At 41.2% G+C, this 23356-nt stretch overlaps 2 protein-coding genes across 15 annotated transcripts in view; one reads left to right on the plus strand and one right to left on the minus strand.

Annotated features, from left to right (window-relative positions):
* LAMA1 (laminin subunit alpha 1) overlaps nucleotides 1–5853 on the plus strand; it is a 142603-nt gene extending 136750 nt beyond the window's left edge. For both annotated transcript variants that reach the window (XM_039527579.1, XM_039527580.1), the window contains exons 62-63: nucleotides 1297–1519; nucleotides 5238–5853. In XM_039527579.1, coding sequence (XP_039383513.1) covers nucleotides 1297–1519; nucleotides 5238–5398 — 384 coding nt within the window. In that variant the 3' untranslated portion in view covers nucleotides 5399–5853. The remainder of the gene's footprint in view (nucleotides 1–1296; nucleotides 1520–5237) is intronic.
* Nucleotides 5854–10634: 4781 nt separating this feature from the next.
* The window catches only part of ARHGAP28 (Rho GTPase activating protein 28), a 101463-nt gene continuing 88741 nt past the window's right edge, over nucleotides 10635–23356 (minus strand). For 11 of the 13 annotated variants that reach the window (XM_039527036.1, XM_039527029.1, XM_039527026.1 and 8 more), the window contains 6 exons: nucleotides 22807–22889; nucleotides 20966–21163; nucleotides 19321–19464; nucleotides 15559–15683; nucleotides 13841–13905; nucleotides 10635–11954 (listed from right to left, as the gene is read on the minus strand). In XM_039527036.1, the coding sequence (XP_039382970.1) occupies nucleotides 11863–11954; nucleotides 13841–13905; nucleotides 15559–15683; nucleotides 19321–19464; nucleotides 20966–21163; nucleotides 22807–22889 (707 nt within the window). In that variant the 3' untranslated portion in view covers nucleotides 10635–11862. Of the gene's footprint in view, nucleotides 11955–13840; nucleotides 13906–15558; nucleotides 15684–19320; nucleotides 19465–20623; nucleotides 20911–20965; nucleotides 21164–22806; nucleotides 22890–23356 lie in introns of those variants that run through there. The other 2 variants (XM_039527028.1, XM_039527037.1) reach the window with 2 other exon arrangements.

Below are 23356 nucleotides of genomic sequence, written 5' to 3' on the forward strand. Positions count from 1 at the left end.
TAGGTTTCTGAGAGTCCCAAAGCTAGTGGGAAAAGTGGGGACTTGCAGGGAAGAATCGGGATATGTATATAAAAACATCTCTTTATTTAAATAAATTAAAAAGGGAAAAAATTGCCAACTACAAAAATCACCTAGTTTACGGTGTTATCTGCTCATTTGCACCATGAATAAATAAGTAGTTTGAGCTCACTGCAAGAGCCAGGCTTCTGCCTCCTCATGTTAATCCCAATAGTGCCCAGGCTCTCTTGAGAGGGAGCCTGTGGCTATTCAGCTCAGCCCTCTGTGCATCAGGACATTTCTCATTATCTGTTACCCAGACAATTTAAAATCTTCCGCATCCAAGAAAAAAGAACCAACTTACATGTAATGCTGTTGACTAGGGAGCTCATCACCCTATTACAATAGAGTAACAATTCCTTATCCCACACTCCAGTTTATCCATTTGCAGACAATGCTCCCAACAAAAATTGCTTATCTAAATATTGAAGATTTGGTAGAGCTGGCTATGTCTGAAGTCAAGAATTCCCATCTTTTTATGGGTACAAAAATGCCCAGCTGCTAGCCATGCCTCCATTATAGGGAACTGCAATCTTTCTGGTTAGTACTCCCGGTAATTAACTGTGTTCCGGGTCTCAGTGGTCATTATGATTCAGAAAGCTACACAGAAAGTATCTTGTAGCAATCAGTTCATAGTTGCCCACTCCAAATAAATAAGTAAATAATACATTGCTTTTAAATATTTTCCCCAATTTGCCCTTGTTTTGAGGTAATATTTACATGTTTGAGAGTCAACACAAAAAAGATGTCTTTTAGTCTGTTTAAAAAAGAAAAGAAAAATGAAAGAAGAAATAGAACCACACATTCATACATACGTATCCACAAACACATTGGCACTGACTTAGTGGTTTCCCATCCTATACATAACTGCTGCCCTATTGAAGCAATTACTGGACATGATGGTCTTAGTGCTCCAGTGTAAATCAGGTGTAATACCTATTAAGTCAGTGGAAGTACATTGGTGTAGAAGACCCAGTCTCCATATTTATAGCAAACATTTATATCCCAAATAAAGAATGCCTAGCTTGTTAATGTATCATGGTTAGGTTTAGAAAATATTTTAATAAGGATTAAACTCCAGCAATTAAATTGATTACTGTGCTTTGGGTAATCGTCAGGCATTTATTTAAAAAAAAAAAAGGAACTCTTTGCAGCAGCTAGAATATGCTTTTATTCAATTAAATTGCTCCACGTGTTCTTACTGTCTGTGTCATTATTGGCATCTGGTTATTTGTTCAGGTTTTGTTCCATGTCAACAATGGAGCTGGCAGAATAACAGCCACATATGAACCACGAGGTGCAAATAGCTTATGTGATGGAAAGTGGCACAAGCTTCAAGCAAACAAAAGCAAACATCGCATTGCTCTGATGATTGATGGGAATTTGGTTCAGGCTGATAATCCCCACATCCAGTCAACATCTGCAGATACAAACAATCCCATTTATGTTGGAGGCTATCCAGGTATGTACTGTAGTATTTCTCTCTCACTAAATAGCTAACTAGTTAGTTCACAAAGTGCATAGACCATAATAACTTAGTGAATGTAATGTGAGATCACAGCTATGCTAAGGGCCTATTAACTTTTTTGAGTCTCCGGAATTTACTTTGTGGAGGATGGGTTAACCCCGGTCATGAAAAATTGATTCTGGCAGAAATTCTTTTGATATGGATTTATTGAACTAGATCAATTGAACTTGGCACAAGAAGGTGTACATTTACACTTCCCTGCCAAGTCTCAACCCTAACACTGGAGGAGAGTTGTACCTTGTGAAATACTTCCCTCCCTTGGGGTTTCCATGGAATGAGGTGACTTTTCAATCTGAGGTGACACAGGATCCTCACTTGTGGAGCATCTTGTGAGGGTGTGCTGTATCAATGGGCATATCAAAGCATTTCCCCTCCCCCCACCATCTGTGTAGGCATTTATACAACGCTCACCCCACTTGCTGTGGCCATGCCACATGGCTAGCATGACGCATTATGGGGCTGTGCTTGTCCTCTGAGATCCCACCCTCTCTGCAGTGGAGGGGAGGTTGCCAACTACTTGGTGTGACACTTTCTCTGGGTGCCCGGAACTGCGGGTGACCTTTTGTTACCCCTCTGCCTTAGTAAGAGAGAGACTTGCTGATGCTAAGCTGAGTGATAGCTCCCTGTCATCCCCATTTGTTAGGCACCCCCGACAGAGTTCTCAGGAGTCTGCCAGCCCTTACTTTGCCTTGCAGGTAAAGCTTGGTACACCCTAGAGCCCAAGCTCCTCCATGGTATCCAGTCCGGTCACTGGACACTCACAGTAATTACCAAGTCTGCTGCCTCCAAAGAGACAGTGTACACATCAGGTTACACACAAGCATTCACACTTTGTTTAATGTTACAGCACTAGGATTTACTTAGGATAAAACAAAGTGAAGTCTATTAACAAAGATAGGGATTTAAGTGATTGAAGCAAGGTGGTTTGGTCAGTCAGCTGGCCTAGTGGTCTGGGACTCCAACTTCAGTCTTTTTTTCAGTATGTCTCAGTCCCTCTTTATAAGTTCCCTGCTGGACTGGTTCTTTGCTGGTAACTCCTCGCCCTGTCCTTCCTGGGGTCAGAAGTTGGGACTTTGGCCTGGGGTAGGAAAACCTCCTGCTCCACCAGGTCCTGGCCAGGGCCATGAAAGTGTAACCATGTAGGATGGCCTGAGGTCAGCCTGCCCCCTGCTCACATTATCCTGGGCCACTTCCTACCACACCGTTTGTCTCTGTTTGCGGTGTGGCCATAGCTGAATTAAAGTCCTTGCCTCAACCCCATAAACCGATGCCTGAAATATCCTGGCAGGGGGTTGGAGGGCCTTACCTTGAGGTGGGGGGCTCCCACTGGCATGGCCCTGCAGCTTCTAAGCAGTGGAGGTGCCGGGCGGAAGGGGGGATCTCCGTGCTGCCCGCGCCCACAGGCCCTGCCCCTGCAGCTCCTATTGGCTGCAGTTCCTAGCCAATGGGAGCTGCAGCAGCCCGTGCTTGTGCCCCTCTGCCACCTAGGAGCTGCAGGGACAGGGAGCTGGGTAGAGAGCCCCTGCCAGCCCCGCCTCCCCCCTGCATACCAGCAGGGGGCCTGGGCCGTACACCGTGGCCCAGCCCTCCCCCCCCCCCAGCACCAGCAGGGTCCTAGGCCACCTCCCCCAGCACCCATAGCACCCCCCGCCCAAGTTTTAGTCGCAGATATTTTTAGTAAAAGTCATGGACAGGTCACGGGCCATGAATTTTTGTTTACTTCCTGTGACCTGTCCATGACTTTTACTAAAAATACCCCGACTAAAACGTAGCCTTACTTATGATGAGCAGTATGGTATAAACTTTTATTTGATACCTTACACGGCATTGCTAATAGGTAAATACTATGACAACAATGTGTTAGATGTAGTGAGTTAGGAGTTGCGGTTACAAGACAGTGATGCCTTTACAGTTGGCATTGAGGGGGTTATACTTGGGTCTGTGAGGGACTGTTTCTACAGGCCAAGAGAGACACTGGGTGTAAATTTATCTCTAGGTCTCAATTGCTCTGCACAATTTCCTTTTTCATATAAATATTTATTGTCATTAAATTATAATAATGCCAAGAAAAATAGAGTGTAGTGCTTTTAAGATTAAATTGTACTGTAGGCCATAATTTGGGTTAGGCCAAATTTTGCATTGAATTTACCCATTAAAAAGATTGCATTTGTAACATCAGAAAATTGGCCACTTTGCAAGCATGGTGAATATATTTATTTGTAGCTTTTTAATACCCATACTTCTATTGAGCCTGAATAGATGTCAGACGATGATGAATTATTAAACAAAGTGGGAAACACCCACGTAAATTGATCTCTGAAACAGTAGTTATTATTAGAACAGATAGGCCTGTGACGGGTTGGACCCCTTTGTCTTCCAGTGGAAAAACACTGGCATTCCAACAGGGGTTGGGGAGTTCCAGTACCAGGTGGCTCAATCACATGTCTCCGGGCAGGGTCATAGCAGCCAATACTTGTAGGCTGTCTCAAGCGTCCACAGGAAGACTAAACTCTTCCACAGTCCTTTGTCTTTTTGCTGATGGGCCATCAGCCCTGTCTGGCTTTGCATTGTTGTACCTGAAGGGCTAGTTGTGGGTGACACCCAAAGTAACACATCTGAAATATAGATACATGGTCAATATTCCTAACTTCAGATACAGAAATGAGACAGGCATACAAACTGGATAATCACATTCAGTAAATCATAACCTTTCCAATGATATCTTACATGAGCCATCTTACACAAAGTATATGTTATGCCATATCCATATCATAAGCATATTTCCATAAAGAATATGGAGTGTAACGTCACTAGGCCTATTTGTTATGAAGAGTTTAGATTGATGAAATCTACAGAGCAAATATGACTTTTAAGCATTTGGAAAGCTTTAGGAATAATACTTTGCACTTGTACATCACCATGTTTACAGCTATTAATGAATGACACCATCAAGCATGGCTACTGCTTGATCTCCTAGGATTCCATGGAAGGTTTTATGGGGGTTAGGTTTGTTTAAATGGTGCTAATGCAACAGTAATTGTTCCTCTAGCAAGATTCCTCTTGGAAATATGTATCATAGGTGCCAAGAAGGGAGAAATTCATCCACCACAGTGCTGCAGAAAGCATTCAGTGCACTGTTTCACCTCTTGTATCATGCAATAGAGCTTGTAAACAGTTCCATGTAGTTCAGCATGAAGGGATGGACTGGGGGGGAGCGACTAACGTCAAGGAGTACAAGGTTATGCAGCTCTAGCAGCTGCAATGTCCTGGTAGAAGATATGCTGGGTTCCAAACCAGCTTGTTCTGTAATAGTGATTGTGGCATGGCTATTGCCTCCCTTCCCTCAGGCTGAGGTGGTTTCTTTCCCTTACTGCTGACTGGATTGCCTGTCTAGTTTGGCTGGTGCAAACCATGTGGCAGTTTTTGAAAACTATGAGCCTAAGCCTGCAAGCACTGAGCACTTCCTGAGTGGTCTGAGCATCCTCAACTCCCACTGATGCTGGTAGAATCTGGTGCTCTGCTGCCCCTATTTCTATGTCCAATGATTTTTATTAATAACTTCTAAGCCTGGCACTTGCTAGCATTCTTCACATGCCACTTCCGTCCCCTTCCGATAGAAGCAGATTCTAGGTATTTCAATTTTCTTTTTCAGCTGATATGAAGCAAAACTGTCTGACAAGCAAGAGCTCGTTTCATGGGTGTTTGAGAAACCTTAAGCTGGTTAAGGGCCAACAAGTAGAATCCTATGACTTCAGCCAAGCCTTTGACCTGCGTGGCGTATTTCCTCATTCGTGCCCCGGGGCTGAGCACTAAACTTCAGGGAAGGATTTTGGGATCGAGATGGGTTTTAAAATTTCTTACTGAAGAGGTGATTTTTTTTTATGAGAACCCCAGGTGTCTGTTAACTTTCCAACTCAGGACAAATATTTTTAGAAGAAGTTCTGTGCTTATATTTTTTAACTAAAATCGTTTTATACAACCAATACCTCTACTAAAATGTTAACAGCATTAATTAGGTATTTTTCTCTTTTGGAAACTTTATTAATCAGTGTTTACAAGATGTGTTGTGTTTGCTTGACAGTATTTCGTTGTATTTTATATTGGTCTTTTATAATAAAAATAAAATTGGACCATACAGTGAAAATACAATAGAATGTGCATTATTTCATGTGGTGTAGTAGTTGTACACTTTAATTGTAAGAAAAGAACCGGCTACTATGAAGTGCGATACACAAGAAGACACAAGCATCCAGCAGAAGGCACAGGAAGCTAATGGCATAATTGTGATGATATAAAGCAAATAATGCTAGTATACTGAATGTGACTTAACAGATGACCAGAATCCTCCTATTTATGTTTTCTCTTTCATATTTGTTTTCTCTGTTAGCTTTTATTCCATTCCCTTTTGCTCAATACCAAACATTTAATGCTCCTGCCATCCCTTAGTCAGTATAGAAGGGGAGTTACAGATTGGCTGAAATGTCACATGGTCAGTTGGTGCACAGGCAGCAACTGCATGGTGTGGAGAAACGTGCACCATGCTGTGCATGGTAAACCAGACACCTCATTTCCCATGCCAAAGGGGACAGAGACTAGATTCTGCATTTCAGGCACTGGTGTTAAATACTAATCCACATTGAAGAGCACAGCAGCTATTTCCTTTGGAAACCAGTGTTGGGGTTGGGGGTCCATATGGTGCCTTGCAACTCTGCAGATCTTAGGCTGCTGAGTAGTTCTGCGCTTTGAGTGAGTGGCCTTTGAATGGCCCTCTCACACCTATGGTTTGCCTAGTGCATTTTCCTCTACCTGCATTCAATACTTTGCTTATGTGTTGAAGCAATGGGACCTAAGCTGATGTTTTTGGGATACTAAGTCACACTAACCTAAGCAGAGTAAACCAATTCATTTCACTGAATAGATCACTGAACAGTCATTGGATGGTAATGACTTGTGATTCCCAGGATCATGGGCTTGGCTCTCAACCATGGATCTACTGTAGATATGCAAGCTTCTTTATGATGTAACTCTCCTTTGTATTGTTTTTTAAAAAAACCTTTGTTTGCCTTTTAACATTTTGTTTGGATTTTTCCTTATTCATTTTGAGCCTAATTCTGCCACTTATTTAAAAGTTGGTGAAAGCCTGGCTCTACTGAAGTCAATGGAAGATTTGCCATTGATTTCAATGAGGCCAGGATTTCAGCCTGTTAGCAATACCTTACTCCCTAGGTAGTCCAATGGGACAGGAGTCGGCAGCCTTTGGCACACGGCCCATCAGGGTAATTGGCTGGAAGGCCGCGGGACATTTTGTTTAAATTGACCGTCTGCGGGCACGGCTCCCCCTTCAGCTTTCAGTGGCTGCGGTTTGACATTCCCAGCCAATGGGAGCTGCGGGAAGCAGTGGCCAGCATGTTTCTGTGGCCCGTGCCTCTGCCCACAGCTCCCATTGGTCGGGAATGGTGAACTGCAGCCACTGGGAGCTGTGACTGTGGACGGTCAACATAAACAAAATGTCTTGTGGCCAGCCAGGGGATTACCCTGATGGGCCATGTGGCAAAGGTTGCCGACCCCTAGTAGAGTATTTCTGTACTTTAGAATGGGTGACAGAATCAGGCCCTTTATTATTGTACTAAATTTGTCCATGTAGTTCTCTAAGTGCCCTCACAAAGGGGCTGCTTTTAAAATAAAATTGACTCATTTCCCAAAATCCTGACTTACCCATTTCCCAGGTAACCATGTATTAAAAATGCAGTGAGAATTTTTACGAGAGGGTTAGTTTACATTGTTTTTATTTTTGTCATGGATAAAATACAATGTACATGTTCTACATTACACTACTACGCAGAGAGTGAAATTTATTGTAACAAAACAGTCAACATTCTAACAAGGAGAGGTAAGGAAAAATATACATACAAACATTTGATTCACCTAATGGCATCATATTATTTTCCAAGGGAATGACATATTATGGAAAACTGCCCCCCCATCTGAAATAGTTAGGGTGTTCTAAAAACTGATCTCTTACCTAACATTCGAACCTCCCATGATTCACTACAGTTGTTTTGAATATGACCAGATATAAGATCAAAGAGTGAGGCAACACGTCTGGTGTGCAATTTCTTTCTTAGCAAGAAATAAGTCATTCTGGTTTTTAAAACTGGCTGATTTCCAGATCTAGCCCACTGAAAGGAAACATTGTTAACGCAGCAGTATCAAAGGCTGTGAGGCAAGCAGAAGTAGGCAATGCTACTACTAAGGAAGCTTTGGAATAAAATGCTTCTAAGCCAGAATTTTTTTTCCTGGCAAATGCACTGAGGTAGTTTACAGTGTATATACACATATAAAGACATTAGCAATATGAAAAGGAGTGGGATTGTTCCAATATGTTTCTAATAACTACTTCTTACATGCCTAGAGCTAGTGTGTTGATGCAGAAAATGATCTTTTTGCAGCCCATGGAGCGTGTAAACACTTAAGGCATCTCTGGAGGTTGTTGAATAGGTTCTACTCCTAAACATGTTCAGGCCCTTATTAATATTTCACTGCACAATTTTGTTACCTAATAAACCAACATGTAACCACTTTGAATGAAACTGTTGCTAATGGAAGCAGAAATCCAAAAACCTAAGCCAACCTTTTCAAACTGGTAGGCCTAATGTCAAGACCCCAGGCTTGAACATTTTGGCTGTAATATTTATTTTCCTGTTAGCCAATGTGGCCAATGTAAAACTTGTAACATAAGTAACAACACCAACTTACAATAAATATGACAAGTAATTAGTTCCTTCTCTCCTTCGTGTCAATAGGAATTTTAATTTTTAATTCAATGACAGCAAGATTTTGGCCCTACATTACCAGTCTGTATACTGTTCGTAGAGTCTAGTCCAATACTTATGTGCTATGCAAGGATTAAAGTGACAGACAGTTTTTATTAAAAAAGTAATCATTTCAGTATCAAAGGATGGATTTGCTTAAATCAAATTTGGCTTTCCTCTGTCCCTGTGCAAAGAGGGGATGTGGCTAAGGTATTCCAAGCAGCCTTCCTTCATGTGTAATGTATAGCGGTATTTGTTTTAGCAAGATTTCCAGTGGAATCTACATTTGAGAGTCCAAAACGTACAGAGTAAGTTACAGTCTGAATGCTTGGGGACAAGGTGGAGAAGTTAAATGTGTTTGAATATACTTCTGATAAATCATTTAAAATGAAGAACCCAAGATAACATTTCTGATGTGCAGGATTTCTGTGAAATCAGATTTCACATTCAGTGGTAATAAATATAACATTACTTTGTCCTTATATACTGCTCTTCACATTCAAAGGATTTTGCACATAAAATCCCTAGGAGCTGTTTATCCTTTTATAAGATATGTTTACAATGCCTTTTCAGCTCACAGGGGTTGCATGCACATATCTGAGAGCAGAATTTGACTGTAACTAATTCTTATGCTACCCCTCTGAGAAGAGCACTATTACCCCTATTTTATAGTTAAGACCATGGGGGCAGAGGGATTAAGTGACTTGACCACAGAAGGAACCAGTGTAAGAATCCATACTAGAACATTTGAGCTATTAGTCTTGTTCCCAAACCACTGGCCTACGTCTCTCAAATACACATGAATAAAGAGTTGTGAAAACAAGAAATATATTGTTTTTATTACAGCTGTGCTAGAACTATCCTAGCTAGAATTGGGCAAAGATTCAGATTATGCCCTGGAGCTGAAGAAAAGCAAGTTTGCAAAATTTAGGTGAGGGTACCCAATGTTGTTAAATTTTATCCTACCCTTAGCTTGAAGACAGGAAACCAAATTCTGCCCCCTATATGGTCAACTCAAAAAGTGAAATATTCCATATGCCACAGATTGGCTTTGCTTACTAAGTACCACCAATAAGGTTGCATGGGTGTAGTGGAGGGCATAATATAGAGTAATCTGAAACCTAAAGTAAGATTTCAAAATATATAACAATAGTAATTACACAGATGTAGCAAACCATCACAAGCTACATGGTCTTTCATCAAGATAAAGTACTTCACATTAATTTGTGGGACACAGTTCGTAACAGTTATCCATTGCTACCTCATGAATGAAGGATAATTTTTTTTTCTATATTCCTGTGGCCAATTCATGGAAGGAAAAAAACCACCCAAGTGATTACACAGGTCATACCACAGATGAATTTATCATACAGTAAATATGCCAATGGCAGAAATATCCCTTGTTAAATTTGAAGGATCTATAACTTCCTGTTTTTGCAGCTTGAGAAAGAAATTCTTGATTGCTAGAGCATCACCACATCTCTTCTTAGCAAATGTGCAAACATATGTCTATGCATGCAGTAGAGTACAGCCTGATCATGCCTAGCCAGCTGGAGGGCTGTGGCACTGCTACTGACTGGCTAAGAATTGGGCATATTCTAGTAAATACATTTGTTATACTGGCTCCCCAACCCCATCCCAGCCTGTTTGTTTGTCTTGACCTATTAAATCTCATCTTTTAGACTGTATGCAATTTACAGCAGGGGCTGCTATTTATTACTTGTTTGTGCAGTGCCTAGCACAGTGGGGCCCAACCCGCCTGTGGCCTTTAGGCACTACCACAATAGCAATGTTAAATAATAATAAATCCTACTTGTCATCTGGAACAGCCTTCCATGGGGTGCAGAGAGGGGCAAAAGACATATCTGGCTTCAAGACTAAGCTTGATAAGTTTATGGAGGGGGTGGTATGATGGGATAGCCTAACTTTGGCAATTAATTGATCTTTGATTATTAGCAGTAAATATACCCAATGGTCTGTGATGGGATGGGATCTGAGTTACTACAGAGAATTCTTTCCTGGGTGTCTGGCTGGGTAATGGGAGTCTTGCCCACATGCTCAGGGTTTAGCTCATTGCCATATTTGGGGTCTGGAAGGAATTTTCCCCCAGGACAGACTGGCAGAGGCTCTGGGAGTTTTTCACCTTCCTCTGCAGCGTGGGGCCCGGGTCACTTGCTGGAGGATTCTCTGCACCTTGAAGTCTTTAAACCATGATTTGAGGACTTCAATGGCTCAGACACAGGTTAGGAGTTTATTACAGGAGTGGGTGGGTGAGATTCTGTGGCCTGCATTGTGCAAGAGGTCAGACTAGATGATCATAGTGGTCCCTTCTGACCTTAAAGTCTATGACTCTAACTCTTCTTCTTCTCCATCTCTACGAAGAGGAAAAACCTAAAAATGCCTGCCTCAGTACACAAGTGTCAGACAAGATCTTTCTTCTGAACACGGCTGACAAGACTAAAAACTAGTTACACATTCAACTAAAATAGATTAAGGAAAAACAATTAGTCTAAAAATTAGAAAATACTAGGTTTTGGAGAAAGGGTAATGTCTGTAAATGGCCTCTTTAAGACCTTCAGCACACATATTAAGATAATTATGCAGAAAACATTTTAAACCCCTGACTAGTCAGTGAAAACTGGAGGGGAAGAGTAGTGTCTCTCTCAGAGCCCCGTGTAGAGTAGGGAGGGAGGGAGAAGGACGTATTGTTTAATTTGCGAGGCAGTGGTGCTACAAATACATTGGTATGTGGTCAACACTGGAGAAAGATGTATCAGAAGGCTGATAGTAGTAACATATACAGTACAACATACATAAACAGTACGTTTGTCTTTACACAGTAGTTCTTTCTCCTCAGTATCAGCTACTAATGAGGAGTGAGTCAGCGGCACAAATATTGTAACAATGTACATTTTACGTTATAAACTGGTTTGCTTTTGACAGAAGGGTTCGAGTTTATCACATAAACACATTTTGGCACTGCTGTCAGTCCAGCTCCCATAGTCCATGTTTAATAGATGTGTTTCCCTTCTTGCATACCATGTGATTCCTTTGCATTACCTTGCAGTCGGTAGCGTTCACTACATTCTCAGATGTCATTGTGTTATCTGTTTATAAAAATGTGTTTTCTCAGCATCAAGTCAAGAAGTGAAAAAAAAATACTCTATTCCACAGGTTTTGTCTAAGTACCTCTGTTCCTTCCTCCTTCATGTCTATTGAACAACTGGCACAAATATAATCCATGTGAGTGTCACCATTGTATAACTTTCCATAAATTGGAGTAACAGCTCTCATGACCTATTCGGTATTTGGAAAGGCTCAATGGTAAAGTACGTTGGGAGGAATATATATAAAATAACAAATGCTTTGGTTTCATCTGTGGCCAGGTCTTCTTGAGCTGGAAGGCATCATTGCCATCTTTTTGGCTTTTTTCCAAATCACTGAGGTGTGATATCTTTGTAAGCTTCAACTTGATTTTGGTTTTATCACCCATTCTGCTTGAGGATTTGCACGATAAACATCTAACATGTATGCATCTGGGTCCAAACAATGCAGTCCTGAAACAAAAATGAAGAGTAATTGTTCATACATTGTTCTCGGTATGCTGATAAATCCAACAGACCTAGATTTTCAGAAGTGTGCTTGAGCAAGTTTCCAAACTGCACAGAAGCGAGTCAGGTTTTGTGTGTGCACATTCCAATTTGAATGTGCATGTAACAGGTGGCTTGGAGGTCTGGGTGGCCTAGTGGCTAGAGCATGTGGTTCTCAACCCCATTGCTTGGTTGAGGAGACAGAGTCTTTAAGGCCAGGGGAGTAGGAGGACCCAGGTCCACCCTCTCCACCAGGTCCCAGCCCAGGGTCCTGTGTACATCAACTCCTGAATGGGGTGGGGAGGAGAGAGTCAAAATCCACTGTCCTGGGCAACCTGCTATCAGTCTGTTCAGTCTGGGGCGTGGCCCCTCTAGTACAGTTTGCTGGGCCGCTTCCTTCCTGTAGGTCCTCTCTTGGGTGGTGCCTTGCCACAGTCCCAGGCTTCCTTGGGTGGGGCATCTGCATGTTGGCGAGGGCAAGCCCCACAATGTCTCTGGGGATCACTCGCTCAGTTACCTTAGGTGCTGGAGGCTCCTAGGTCTCCTTTGCAGTCTCCCTTGGCTGGGGAGACAGTGCTTATTCCCTGCTGGCTGCCTTGGCTGGCAGGCCAGTGCTCCTTCCCCTCAGATTGGGAGGCAGCTAGCTTCTGCCTCTTCCTCAGTCAGCCCTGAACTGAGCTACACTCTTCTTTTCTGCCTCACCAGGCCTGGCATTGGCAGCAGGTCTAATGGGGCGGGGCTAGCTGGGCCCAAAGGCTCTCTTTAACCTTTGCTGTGCTGGCTGGCAGTGTCTCTGCTTTATTATAATGCAGAAAAGGATGCTTCTGCAAATCTGCTCTACATTGTTTCTAATTAATGATCAATCTACTGTCACTTGCTGGTTCACCTGGAAAATTCCTTGCACTCCATTTAGTTATACACTCAATGCACCAGCATTGTGGCTTCACTATAAACAGTAACCATATTGTTGCCATGAACATAATTGTAGGTATCCTTATTCTGCATGAATCTCTCAGTTTAGGGATTGTAACCAATAACCTTCCTTCTTATCCCTATATGTATATATTGTTTCTTACTGGCACTGATAAAAAGAAACTCTATGTTGCAGATATACTCCCATTTGAGCACGAACTGCCTAAGCAAAGATTTAAAACATAGTCCAAAATAATCTTTAGTAAGAAAGGAGAAAGGAAAACAATGTAGTTGTATAATATTGAATTAAAAGCTTTGTTTCTTCGCCTTTTGGGTAAGATCACATTGAATTTCAATGCATTGTTACTATCATATTTATTTCAAAGGTTGCTCAGCACTATACAGAACATGGATATAGTTCTGCTCCAAGGAATTTACAATCTAAATAAACATAGGCACACAGGGAGTTGTTGAATTCCTCCCAGCCCCTGCATTTCTATCTCAAGTTTTGGGGAGGGTCTTACTGAAAGGTATCAAGGGAGAAATGAGATTTGAGAATATATTTAAATGTAGGGAGGGAATTTGCTGGCAAGCAAGGAGAAGAAGGGTGCTCTAACTATTGGGATTACACGGCAGAAGGCATGAAGAAGGTGTGAGAAAAGTAAAAATAGGTCAGGTGAACTTGGTAGGAACACAGACATTGACTAGGGGTCCTGCAGCAATGTCTTTATCAGGTTGTTATAAGCTGAACTTGGTCACTGAACCTTCTCTGAAGCCCTTGAAGTCAACAGGAATCTTTCCATTGACTACTGGGCTTTGGATCACTCTACATTTTGCCCTTCATTCTGCAGAGGGACTGCAGTATAGAAGCTTCTACTCTGTAAAGATATCAAACAAATGGAGAATTAAGAAATTTAGAATTGAATTTTCAGAATGTTTACCTATGTTTCCTCCAATTTCATATAAACGTTGGATCTGGACTTCCATGTTCTTTGACGATGCATGGCTATTATGGAGAAGAAATTGAGTTTTAGTGTTTTATAGTATTACTGTGATTGCATACATTGAAAATGAGAATTATACCATAAACAAACAAGGAATTCTATAGATCTTGTTCCAGTAGTGACAAATTTATGTACTCAGTGTAAGCATTTATACCTCATTCAGCACTACAGAATATTGTTTGCAGAATGGGAAGTATATTATAGTAGCAGAATTAACTATAGCCTATGACAGTGTTCTCTATCAGGGGTATGTGTACCCTTAGGGGTACAGAGTGGTCTTCTAGGGTTACATCAAGTTTCAGCTCATCTAGATATTTGCCTAGTTTTACAACAGGCTACGTAAAAAGCATTAGTGAAGTCAGTACAAACTAAAATTTCATATGGAGAATCACTTCTTTATAATGCTCTATATACTATACATTGAAGTGTAAATACAATATTTATATTCCAATTGATTTATATGGTAAAAATGAGAAAGTCAGCAATATTTGAGTAATAGTGGGCTGTGACACCTTTTGTATTTTTATATTTGGTTTTGTAAGCAAGTAGTTTTTAAGTGAGGTGAAACTTGGAGTACGCAAGACAGATCAGACTCCTGAAAGGGGCACAGTAGTCTGGAAGCATTAAGAGCCACTGGCCTATAAAAGGCCAGGCTCTGCACCAATTTTTACCTTGTTAAATTTCCACTAAACTCAGTAGGATTATATGGGGTGTAAATTAGTGTAGGAACTAGTTTATCTGTGACTCGTGGTATATAGTATGCCAGGCTGGTGGTATAGTTATTCTGCTATTAAAAGTGGTTTTAAAAAGACTCTGGAAAATAGAAATATTGTTTGGAACAACAAATACATTAAAATGATGGCAGAACACTACTATTTTAGTTTATTTTTTTCTCCTACATAAAGCCTTTTGGCCAATTCTGCCCTCAGATATATGTGCATAAGTGCCATTGAAGGCAATGGAATGCACACATCCAGTTGATCTCTTATTTTGCATTCTATTTCTGTGATTCGTTTTAGAAGTCTTAATATATCAACAGAGTAACAAGGACAATTGCCATATCACATTACTATGATGGAGAGGGTTGTTATCATCTTAGAACTGTAGTTGTAGACATTGTTATGCTAGCTATAACTAGTGAACCTGTAGCATCAATACAACAAAGGATTACTGCAGGCAATTGATGCCAGATTTATTTTAAGAACAGAACTATGTAATAGCACCAAAGGACTTTGCTGAAGGACTTTCAGAATAGGGCTAGCAGACTTCCTCTTGCTCTACCTCTTATAAATACGAATATGGGTATTCATTTACACAAATAACAAAAGCATTAACATGTGCATTCAGATTTAAGACAATCTTTCCAGCTTATAACTGGAGAAAGCCTAGAAAAATATATTTTTCAGCACAGGCATAACAGAAGTCAGACTGATTCTGTATAGGTGCCAGTTACTAAGAAGAATTCGAAGAGCACAAATCAATCATTAGAATTTTTTTTCTGGACCGCCATTATCATAATTACTGTTGCCAGTGTAAAAAAAAGCATTCGAATAACAGAATGGGGCCTCTGAAAAGGGGCAACCTATTCTTTAATGACTGTGAAGATATTACTCCGGAAAACTAAAATGTTCTGATGTCCTCCTGCTTTTACCCACCTGTTTTCACAGTGAAATCGAGCCAGGATGTCTCTGGCTTTTGTTTGACTGTTCAGTTGAATTGCCATAGAAACTTTTGAATGCAGTGGAGCATAAACTCTTATCACCCCCTCGGGTATGTGAGTCTGCAGACACAGGGGAAAAAAATGACAGTTCTCTCATGTCAATATTCAACAGAGTAAGTTTAGTTACATATTGTCATAGCTCAGCTCAGGGGCAGTTCTTCAAGCACTTTCAAGTTTACTTTTAAAAATCAATGACATGGACTGCCTGAATCATTAGAGCAATAAATCTATGAGCTACAAATCATATATTTCATATAATCACATAGTTATAAATTTTATCTCACACGATAGTACATAAAGGTTATGCAGCTTAGCTGCTACACTGCAGCGTAAGTCCCGGGTTAGTAGAACTCAAATTAGCAGACCCTGGGTTTGTTAACCTAGGGCTTGATTGTCTACACTCATCTGTAACCCCAGGTTAGGAAATTTTGAAACCTGGTTCCCAATCGGGCTCCAGCATTTACATCCATATCCCAGACTTCCTAGCATCCTGCTACAACATGGCTGCTCTAACTCTTTATTAGGGGTGCAGCATGGGAAAACATGACAGTCCACCAAACTTTACTGTCCAGAGGACAAGAAAATTGACCCCATGGGACAGTGGGATACTTTTCGTAGATTCCTAGAGCACGAGTTCAGTGGGACTGTGTCTACACTGCAAAAGCAATAGGGCTTGAACCCTGGGTTCCAGCTTGACTCAGGCTTGGCCCCTTCATCCCCTCTGGGGTCCTGGCTCTGAGCCCTGGTTTAGTATAATTTGTATATAGACGGAATGGGAACTAATGACACCCAAAAATCAAACACTGTGCCATGTTTATGTAAATACATATGGAATATACTACAATCCCTGATTTTTAATTGCAGTCAGAAATAAGTCCAGATGTTAACTGGGATCCCTTTAGCACGAACCAGTGGACCGGCAATTGTTTAAAATCTATATTATATACCTGAAAATATCCTTTCTTCCTTTCTAAAGAAGAAATTCCCCACAGGCAAGGACACTGAGTTCACTCTTTGCCCTCTCTACAACCTCAACAAGATCCAAGTTTATACACAGTAAAATAATAAAATCCCATATGGTTCCTCTTAATTGATATGTGACCTTGTACAGAGTTCAGACCATCAACTATAAAAGTTTACTCATTCTTCTATGGTTAATGGCAGGATAAATCAATTAGTAAGGCTTGCTTCCCAATTCTAATCTAGTTAATACCACCCTGAGTAGAGAACAATAGCAGTCTCTCAGCCACTTTTATCGCTGCATAATTTAGAACATCTGAAAGATGGTGTTTACGTTAAATGCTTTGAAATTTAACTCACTTATTCACCCCCAAATTTTCCTTTCCTATTCCAATTACTTGGGAATGCCTATTCCCCGACCTGTCAGGTACAAAGACTTTTGCCATCTGCTGACCAGCTTATATTTCAGAATGCTAAAGGTATCTGGATGCCTTATCATTTTTCTCTCCCAGAATAAACTGTTTTTGTCCCATCACGTATAGTATGAACACAAGTCTAAAATGCAGTATCTTGTACCAACATTTAAAACAAATATGCACCACACATATATGTATGTGTGTATGCCATTCACAAAACACCTGTGCTAGTGCTCACCAAACATCTGAGTGGGTAAAGGCTAATCAATGACTCATACATAAGCACTTCCTCATCTCTCTTCCCCAATGTCTACTCTCTCTGTTTCCCATATTATTTTAGCATATGGCTACACTACAAAAATACCCTAGTGGCAGCAAGTCTCAGACTTACCAAGCTGAATAGAACAGATTCTTGGAGCCTGGGCTACAGCCTGAGACTGAACATTTACACAAGTCTTTTTAACCCTCTGGTGTGAGTCCTGCAAACCCAAGTCAGTTGACCCACTCTTAGACTGGCTGCTGTCAGTCTTCTTTTGCAGTGTGAACAGCTCCTTCATGTCTTTCCCTCAAATCCTAATCTCCTCTCTTGTAGAGCCCTGGACCAGCTCCCCAATTCCTCCTCTGACAAAGGTCCGGGAAACTTAAGGATAAGCAGGCAGAATGTTGTTCTAATTGTTATGTTAGTAACTTCTGCAGCAGATTAATCCATGAAACATTTTCATTTCGGTGCCATTTATGGTCCATGGAGAAAGCAGCTCCTCATTCGCCCATCTTCTAAAATAGCAATGGAGGAGGCCGAAAGAATCCCCGGCCATGTAGTTGGAATAGCAACATGTTGCTGCCTGCAAAGAGCCAGGTGAGCATGATTACTTTGCTCAATGGCTTGTCACCAAGCAGTGGAACCATAGCCAACCAGACAAATGCATGGTTACATGGCAGCCCAGCTCAGATCCAGGTAAAGCTGATATATTCTAAAGCAGGACCCACCACTTAATCTACTGTAATTCCATGACTTTGCTGACTCTCATCAGAACACTCAGCATTCCGTTGTGAAGAGCAGCCCACGTTCTCTTTCAGAACACATACTGTAAAACACCACTGGAGGGACTGGCCAATTCAGTTAATATCTTCCCTTGCAGAACTCAAGCACAGAACTAATTCTAGTCAGAAAACAAGAATTCAACCTCATGAAAGATTCTGGGGTTTTGGAATTTGCTTTCATTCCATATCAGAACAAAAAAGAGACCTTTTGAGATTTGTCATGAAAAAAACATGAGAGAGAGAGACCCAATAGTCCTATGACTAGGGCACTCACCTGGAATATAGGAGATGCAGTTCAAGTGCATACCCTGCTCCTCTACATTTATCATGAGTGCTCTAACCACTAGGATATAGATCCAGTGTCTGTCTTGCCCACTCTTGCCCATTGAAGCTGTCCTTATTTGGAGCAGTGACTTGAACCTGGACCGCCCACTTCTTAGGTGAATGTCCTAACCACCAGGTTATTCTGGAGTGAGTTGGTTTCTCTCTCTTGTTTTGACCAGAAATTCAATCCTGGACCTGAGGCCTTCCAGAGAAAATGGCATTTTACAAGAAAAAACATTTTGTCGAATAATTCCCAACCAGTTCTACACAGAACCTCTGTTATTTGTCTTAGCAACATGTCAAGCCCAGAGAGCACAAGTCCCAAAACAGCGTCTCGCACATGACAATCCAATTTGCTTCAGGCTTGTCTGATTCAAAAGTTAAGTTTCCAAATCAAGGGTGTTTTTATTTTAAATGAAAACATTTTTCTGTAAATATAAACCTACTATTCTAACATCTTAACTCACATTGCTCCTCGCTGGTAAAACATATTTGCCTCACAAACCCCCAAGGAACACATTATTATTGTTATTATTTATCTTTATTATAGTAGGGCCTGGGAACCCACAGTAAGTGTCCTGTTGTACTATGCACTTTACAGAAAAGAGCAAAGACAGCCCCTGCCCCAGAGAACTCTCTTTCTCTGCCAGACAGGATGTAATAGTCAGATGGGAAGGGATGGATGGAAGATGAGGTAGAAAATAAACAGTTTAATACAAGGACAAAAGTGAGAGCATGCCACTTGCCTAATCTAATGCCAGAGGGGAGTGATTTGTTAGTTTTGCAACAGAGGTAGATTTCAAGGAAGGATTTAAATTGGATGAGGTAGCAGCTTTATGAAATTTGACAGGAGATTTTTCCCATGCATGGGAGAAAGCACCAGGGGGATTGAAAAGACTAGTAGACATGATGGAACTCAAAGATGTCATTTAAAAATATGTTATGTCTTAATGAACCTCTGATCTTTCAGGTCTCTCTCGTTCCATGGTCTTTCTCCTCAGCAATCTTCTCACACCCTTGTCAAAAATCATCTGTCTCTTGGTGTTGTTCATTGTAGCCTCATTCATCTTCCGCACTTGAGAAATCAGGAAGGATGGGACCTAGAGAGAGGAAGCCCAGGCTGAGTGTATGCAAAAGGATGGGTGAAAAACCTCCCCCCCCCAAAAAAGCGAGTCCCGTTTACTCCCAGAAGCAGATATGGGCAAATTTCCCCAATATCACACAGCCACCACTAGGGATGAAATGATAGTTCATTTCCCATGCCCATTCAATCTATGACCTCTCTGCTGAAGCTGATAAGGATGCTTATCTTGGGGACTTGCATGTCCTCCATTACCATAGTTCCTGAGCACCTCAAATCGGTAATGCCATCCTCACACCATCCTGTGAGGAGCAGAAGTACTATTATCCTTGTTTTACAAATGGGGAACTGAGGCACACACAGACTAAATGTTTTCCCACGGTCAGACAAGCAGGCTATGGCACAGCAGGGACTTCCTCGGTCCAACACTAGTGCCTTAACCACTGGGCCATCCTTTGTCTCCTAGAAAAGGAAGTGAGACTGCCAGCACATTCACATAGGCCACCATAAGCTCAGGGCTAGGGGTAGGGGGTTGTGACTTCTGATCAATATTGACATGGACTGGATTTGAGTGAGTAGCCTTGAAATGAACAACTCCATCCAGTCCTATGAAAGGTTAATAAAAGAATGACACGCCAATGAGTAAAGCTGACCTCTATTTTCACTTTCTCCCTTAAGTGATACAATAAAAGTGAAAGCAGCAAAGAGTCCTGTGGCACCTTATAGACTAACAGACGTATTGGAGCATGAGCTTTCGTGGGTGAATACCCACTTCATCGGATGCAAAAGAGCAAAGACAGCCCCTGCCCCAGAGAACTCTCAGTCTCTGCCAGACAGGATGTAATAGTCAGATGGGGAAGGGGTGGGTGGAAGATGAGGTAGAAAATAAACAATTTAATAGAAGGACAAAAATGAGAGCATGCGACTTGCCTAATCCAATGCCAGAGGGGAGTGATTTGTTAGTTTGCTCTTTTCTGTTGCATCCGACGAAGTGGGTATTCACCCACGAAAGCTCATGCTCCAGTATGTCTGTAAGTCTATAAGGTGCCACTGGACTCTGCTGCTTTTACAGATCCAGACTAACACGGCTACCCCTCTGATAATAAAAGTGAAGAGTCTCACACTTGCTATGCAGAAGTAAAAGCACAATGTCACACTGCACATATATGGATGTAAATGAAAGAACTACGAAGTTTGAAGACATGAAACAACCACTACTGGAAATGGCTTACAAACAGAATTTTGGACTGACTTAAAGCTAGCTGTGCTTACATTAATCTAATCACACAATATATTAACGCTTTCCCTTTGGGCAAAGTTCAAGCTTGCATAGCAGGTGAAGACAAGGCTAATGGACCAAAGCATTGTACAGAGATTATTTTCACCATTGTCAGTTGTGTGTTCCAGGCAGAAATTGCTGCATGTTTCCTTGTCTCTGTGTGGCTGCTGCATTCAGCTCTGAAACCTAGAAAAACAAATATGGGAACCAAAGCACATATACTGTAGTCAGCATTACTCACTGTCCACAGGATGTCCTGGTACTTAATTAAAAGTCTCACTATGTGTGCTGTAGTGGCTGCTGCATGCATCTCTTCTTGGTTTGCATGTTTGCCTTTGTAGATGAAGACGTTTGGTGCAACAATCATGGAAACATTCCATAAGTTCATTTTGTTTTTCCCTTCATTAGCAACTATCTTCTTCAGGAACTGCAGAAAGGCCTGGGAAAAGCAGCGCCACTCATACTCAGTACAACTCATCATGAAATACAACATGAATACAACATTTTCAAATCCACAGTGCACCTGGCTAGAAAGCTGCAATCTCTCCCCTTGGATGTGGTACTTAGGAAAGCTATCTATGCCTTTGTGTCCTCCAGATTGGACTACTATACTGTGCTCTACCTGGGTCAGTCCCTGAAGACCACTCAGCAATATCTCCTACATCAAGCATAAATCATGAATAGATCTCATCCAAAGTCATTAAAGTCACTTGGAGGCTTTCTATGGACTTCAATGGGCTGTGGATTAGGCCCTCACTTAGCAGTGCTTCCTGGAGAGAGCATATTGCATCTCTGCTCTGCTATCTACTATCTGATCTCCACATACAATTCAAGATGTTGATATTGATCTATATGTCCTACATTGTTTGGGTCTTGATTACCTTAATGACCATCTCTCTCCTTTAGTACCAACCCTACACTGCTGGGATGATAGAAGTAAAGAGTTCTCAGCAGTGGGCTTCAACTCTAGAAATCACTGCTGCGTGTCAGTGCCAGTATGAAGGGCAGTTTGTTGCCCTTTTGGGTGCAGTGCAAGAATCATCAGTTTTTTCAGGCTTTCACTTGAATGAGTGCACTTGAGTAGGCTGAGGTTTTGTTGTTGTTATTGGGGAGTTCTTTGGGGGATTCATTCTGCCAGTTTGTTATTTTAGAACGTTATTTAAACCACTGCCTGTGTATGATAAACACATTTTTAGAAACTCAGAAATGACCCACAGAAATTGTGTTGAAGACATTTCTAAATTAAAACAATGCTTTGTTACAGGTGGGTAAGGACAAGAACATTCATTTTTTACCTTTAGTATTTCTAATTCTATTTCATTTAATAACTTATCATCAGTAATTATTAGCACTATTGACCCTTAGACTGCCCTGTGAAACACTGCTCATAGATATGGATTTTGGCCAAATACAACTATTAATACTACTTATTTCTTATATCAGTAGATATCAAAGTGCTTTGCAAAGGAGGTCAGTATCATGATCCCCATTTTGCTGACAAAGGAACAGAAGGACGGGGAGATGAAATGTCTTGTCTGAGGTCACCCAGTAGGACAAGGACAGTTCCAAGAATGGAGCCCTACTCAGCTGGCCATGGAGCCCTACTAATATGTAGTATTGGGAACACATGATTATAAACTATCATAAAAGAAATCCACATACTGAAATGTGCACAAAGATGTCAACATGAAATAAAACTGGAAATAAATGGATACATAACATACATAATTAGCGAACTGACAAAGAGAACACTCTGCAAAAGCCCGTAGTTTGAATGTTATTGATCCAAACTCTCTGGCAAATACCTGCCAATAATTAATACATTTAAAAATATATGTTTGTGAATCCTTCACTATTAAGCAAGGGGCTACATCCATAACTGATATTATTCCTAATAAATATCACATTCCATTAGCTGTTCCGCAGAGAACTGGAGAACTTTTCAGAGTGATGATAACGAACCAACATGAATATTTTTGTGGAGGGGAGGGGTGTCTGATCATTTGCTGTTACAAACAAACTCTGACTCTCATTTAAAAGTCAAAGAATACAGATGCAGGAATCATGAAACAAAGCACCTACCTTGGCTGTATCCCTGTTGGCATCAGGTAACAACATGATCAACAGATGCAAAGCTTGTAACTGTAACTTGACCTTGGAGACTTCTAAGAATATAATAATTAATATTTTAAAAGTCAGAATTAATATTAGATTTGTGCTAGAAAGCACTCTGAAATGCATAGTGAGGCTACTTTGCAACTACACCAACAGTGTAACCAGGGCATACAGCTCCTCTATCAACCCCCGCCCCCGCTGCTTTCTGTTGATTTAGGGAAATGCTGCTTGGGAATGAAGGGCATATAGTTACCACAGGATCAGGAAGGTAGTAAGGTCATTTTTTCACCCACCCTCTTGAGTTATCCTGTAGCTGTGCATCTGGAACTTTATCTCTGCTTTCATCTTCAACTACTACAAGGCCATAAAGACAAACTATAGGATTACATTTAAGGGGAAAGGTTATACTGAGAAATGATGCAGAGACTTCTTTTGTATATGGCAAGGTTCCTTGCTGCAGTAAGTGCTGAGAATCCCAGATGCTGCTCTGATACATGGCATTCATTTCTTCTTCTAA

Source organism: Mauremys reevesii, linkage group 2, assembly GCF_016161935.1.
Source record: "Mauremys reevesii isolate NIE-2019 linkage group 2, ASM1616193v1, whole genome shotgun sequence".
Taxonomy (NCBI): domain Eukaryota; kingdom Metazoa; phylum Chordata; order Testudines; family Geoemydidae; genus Mauremys; species Mauremys reevesii.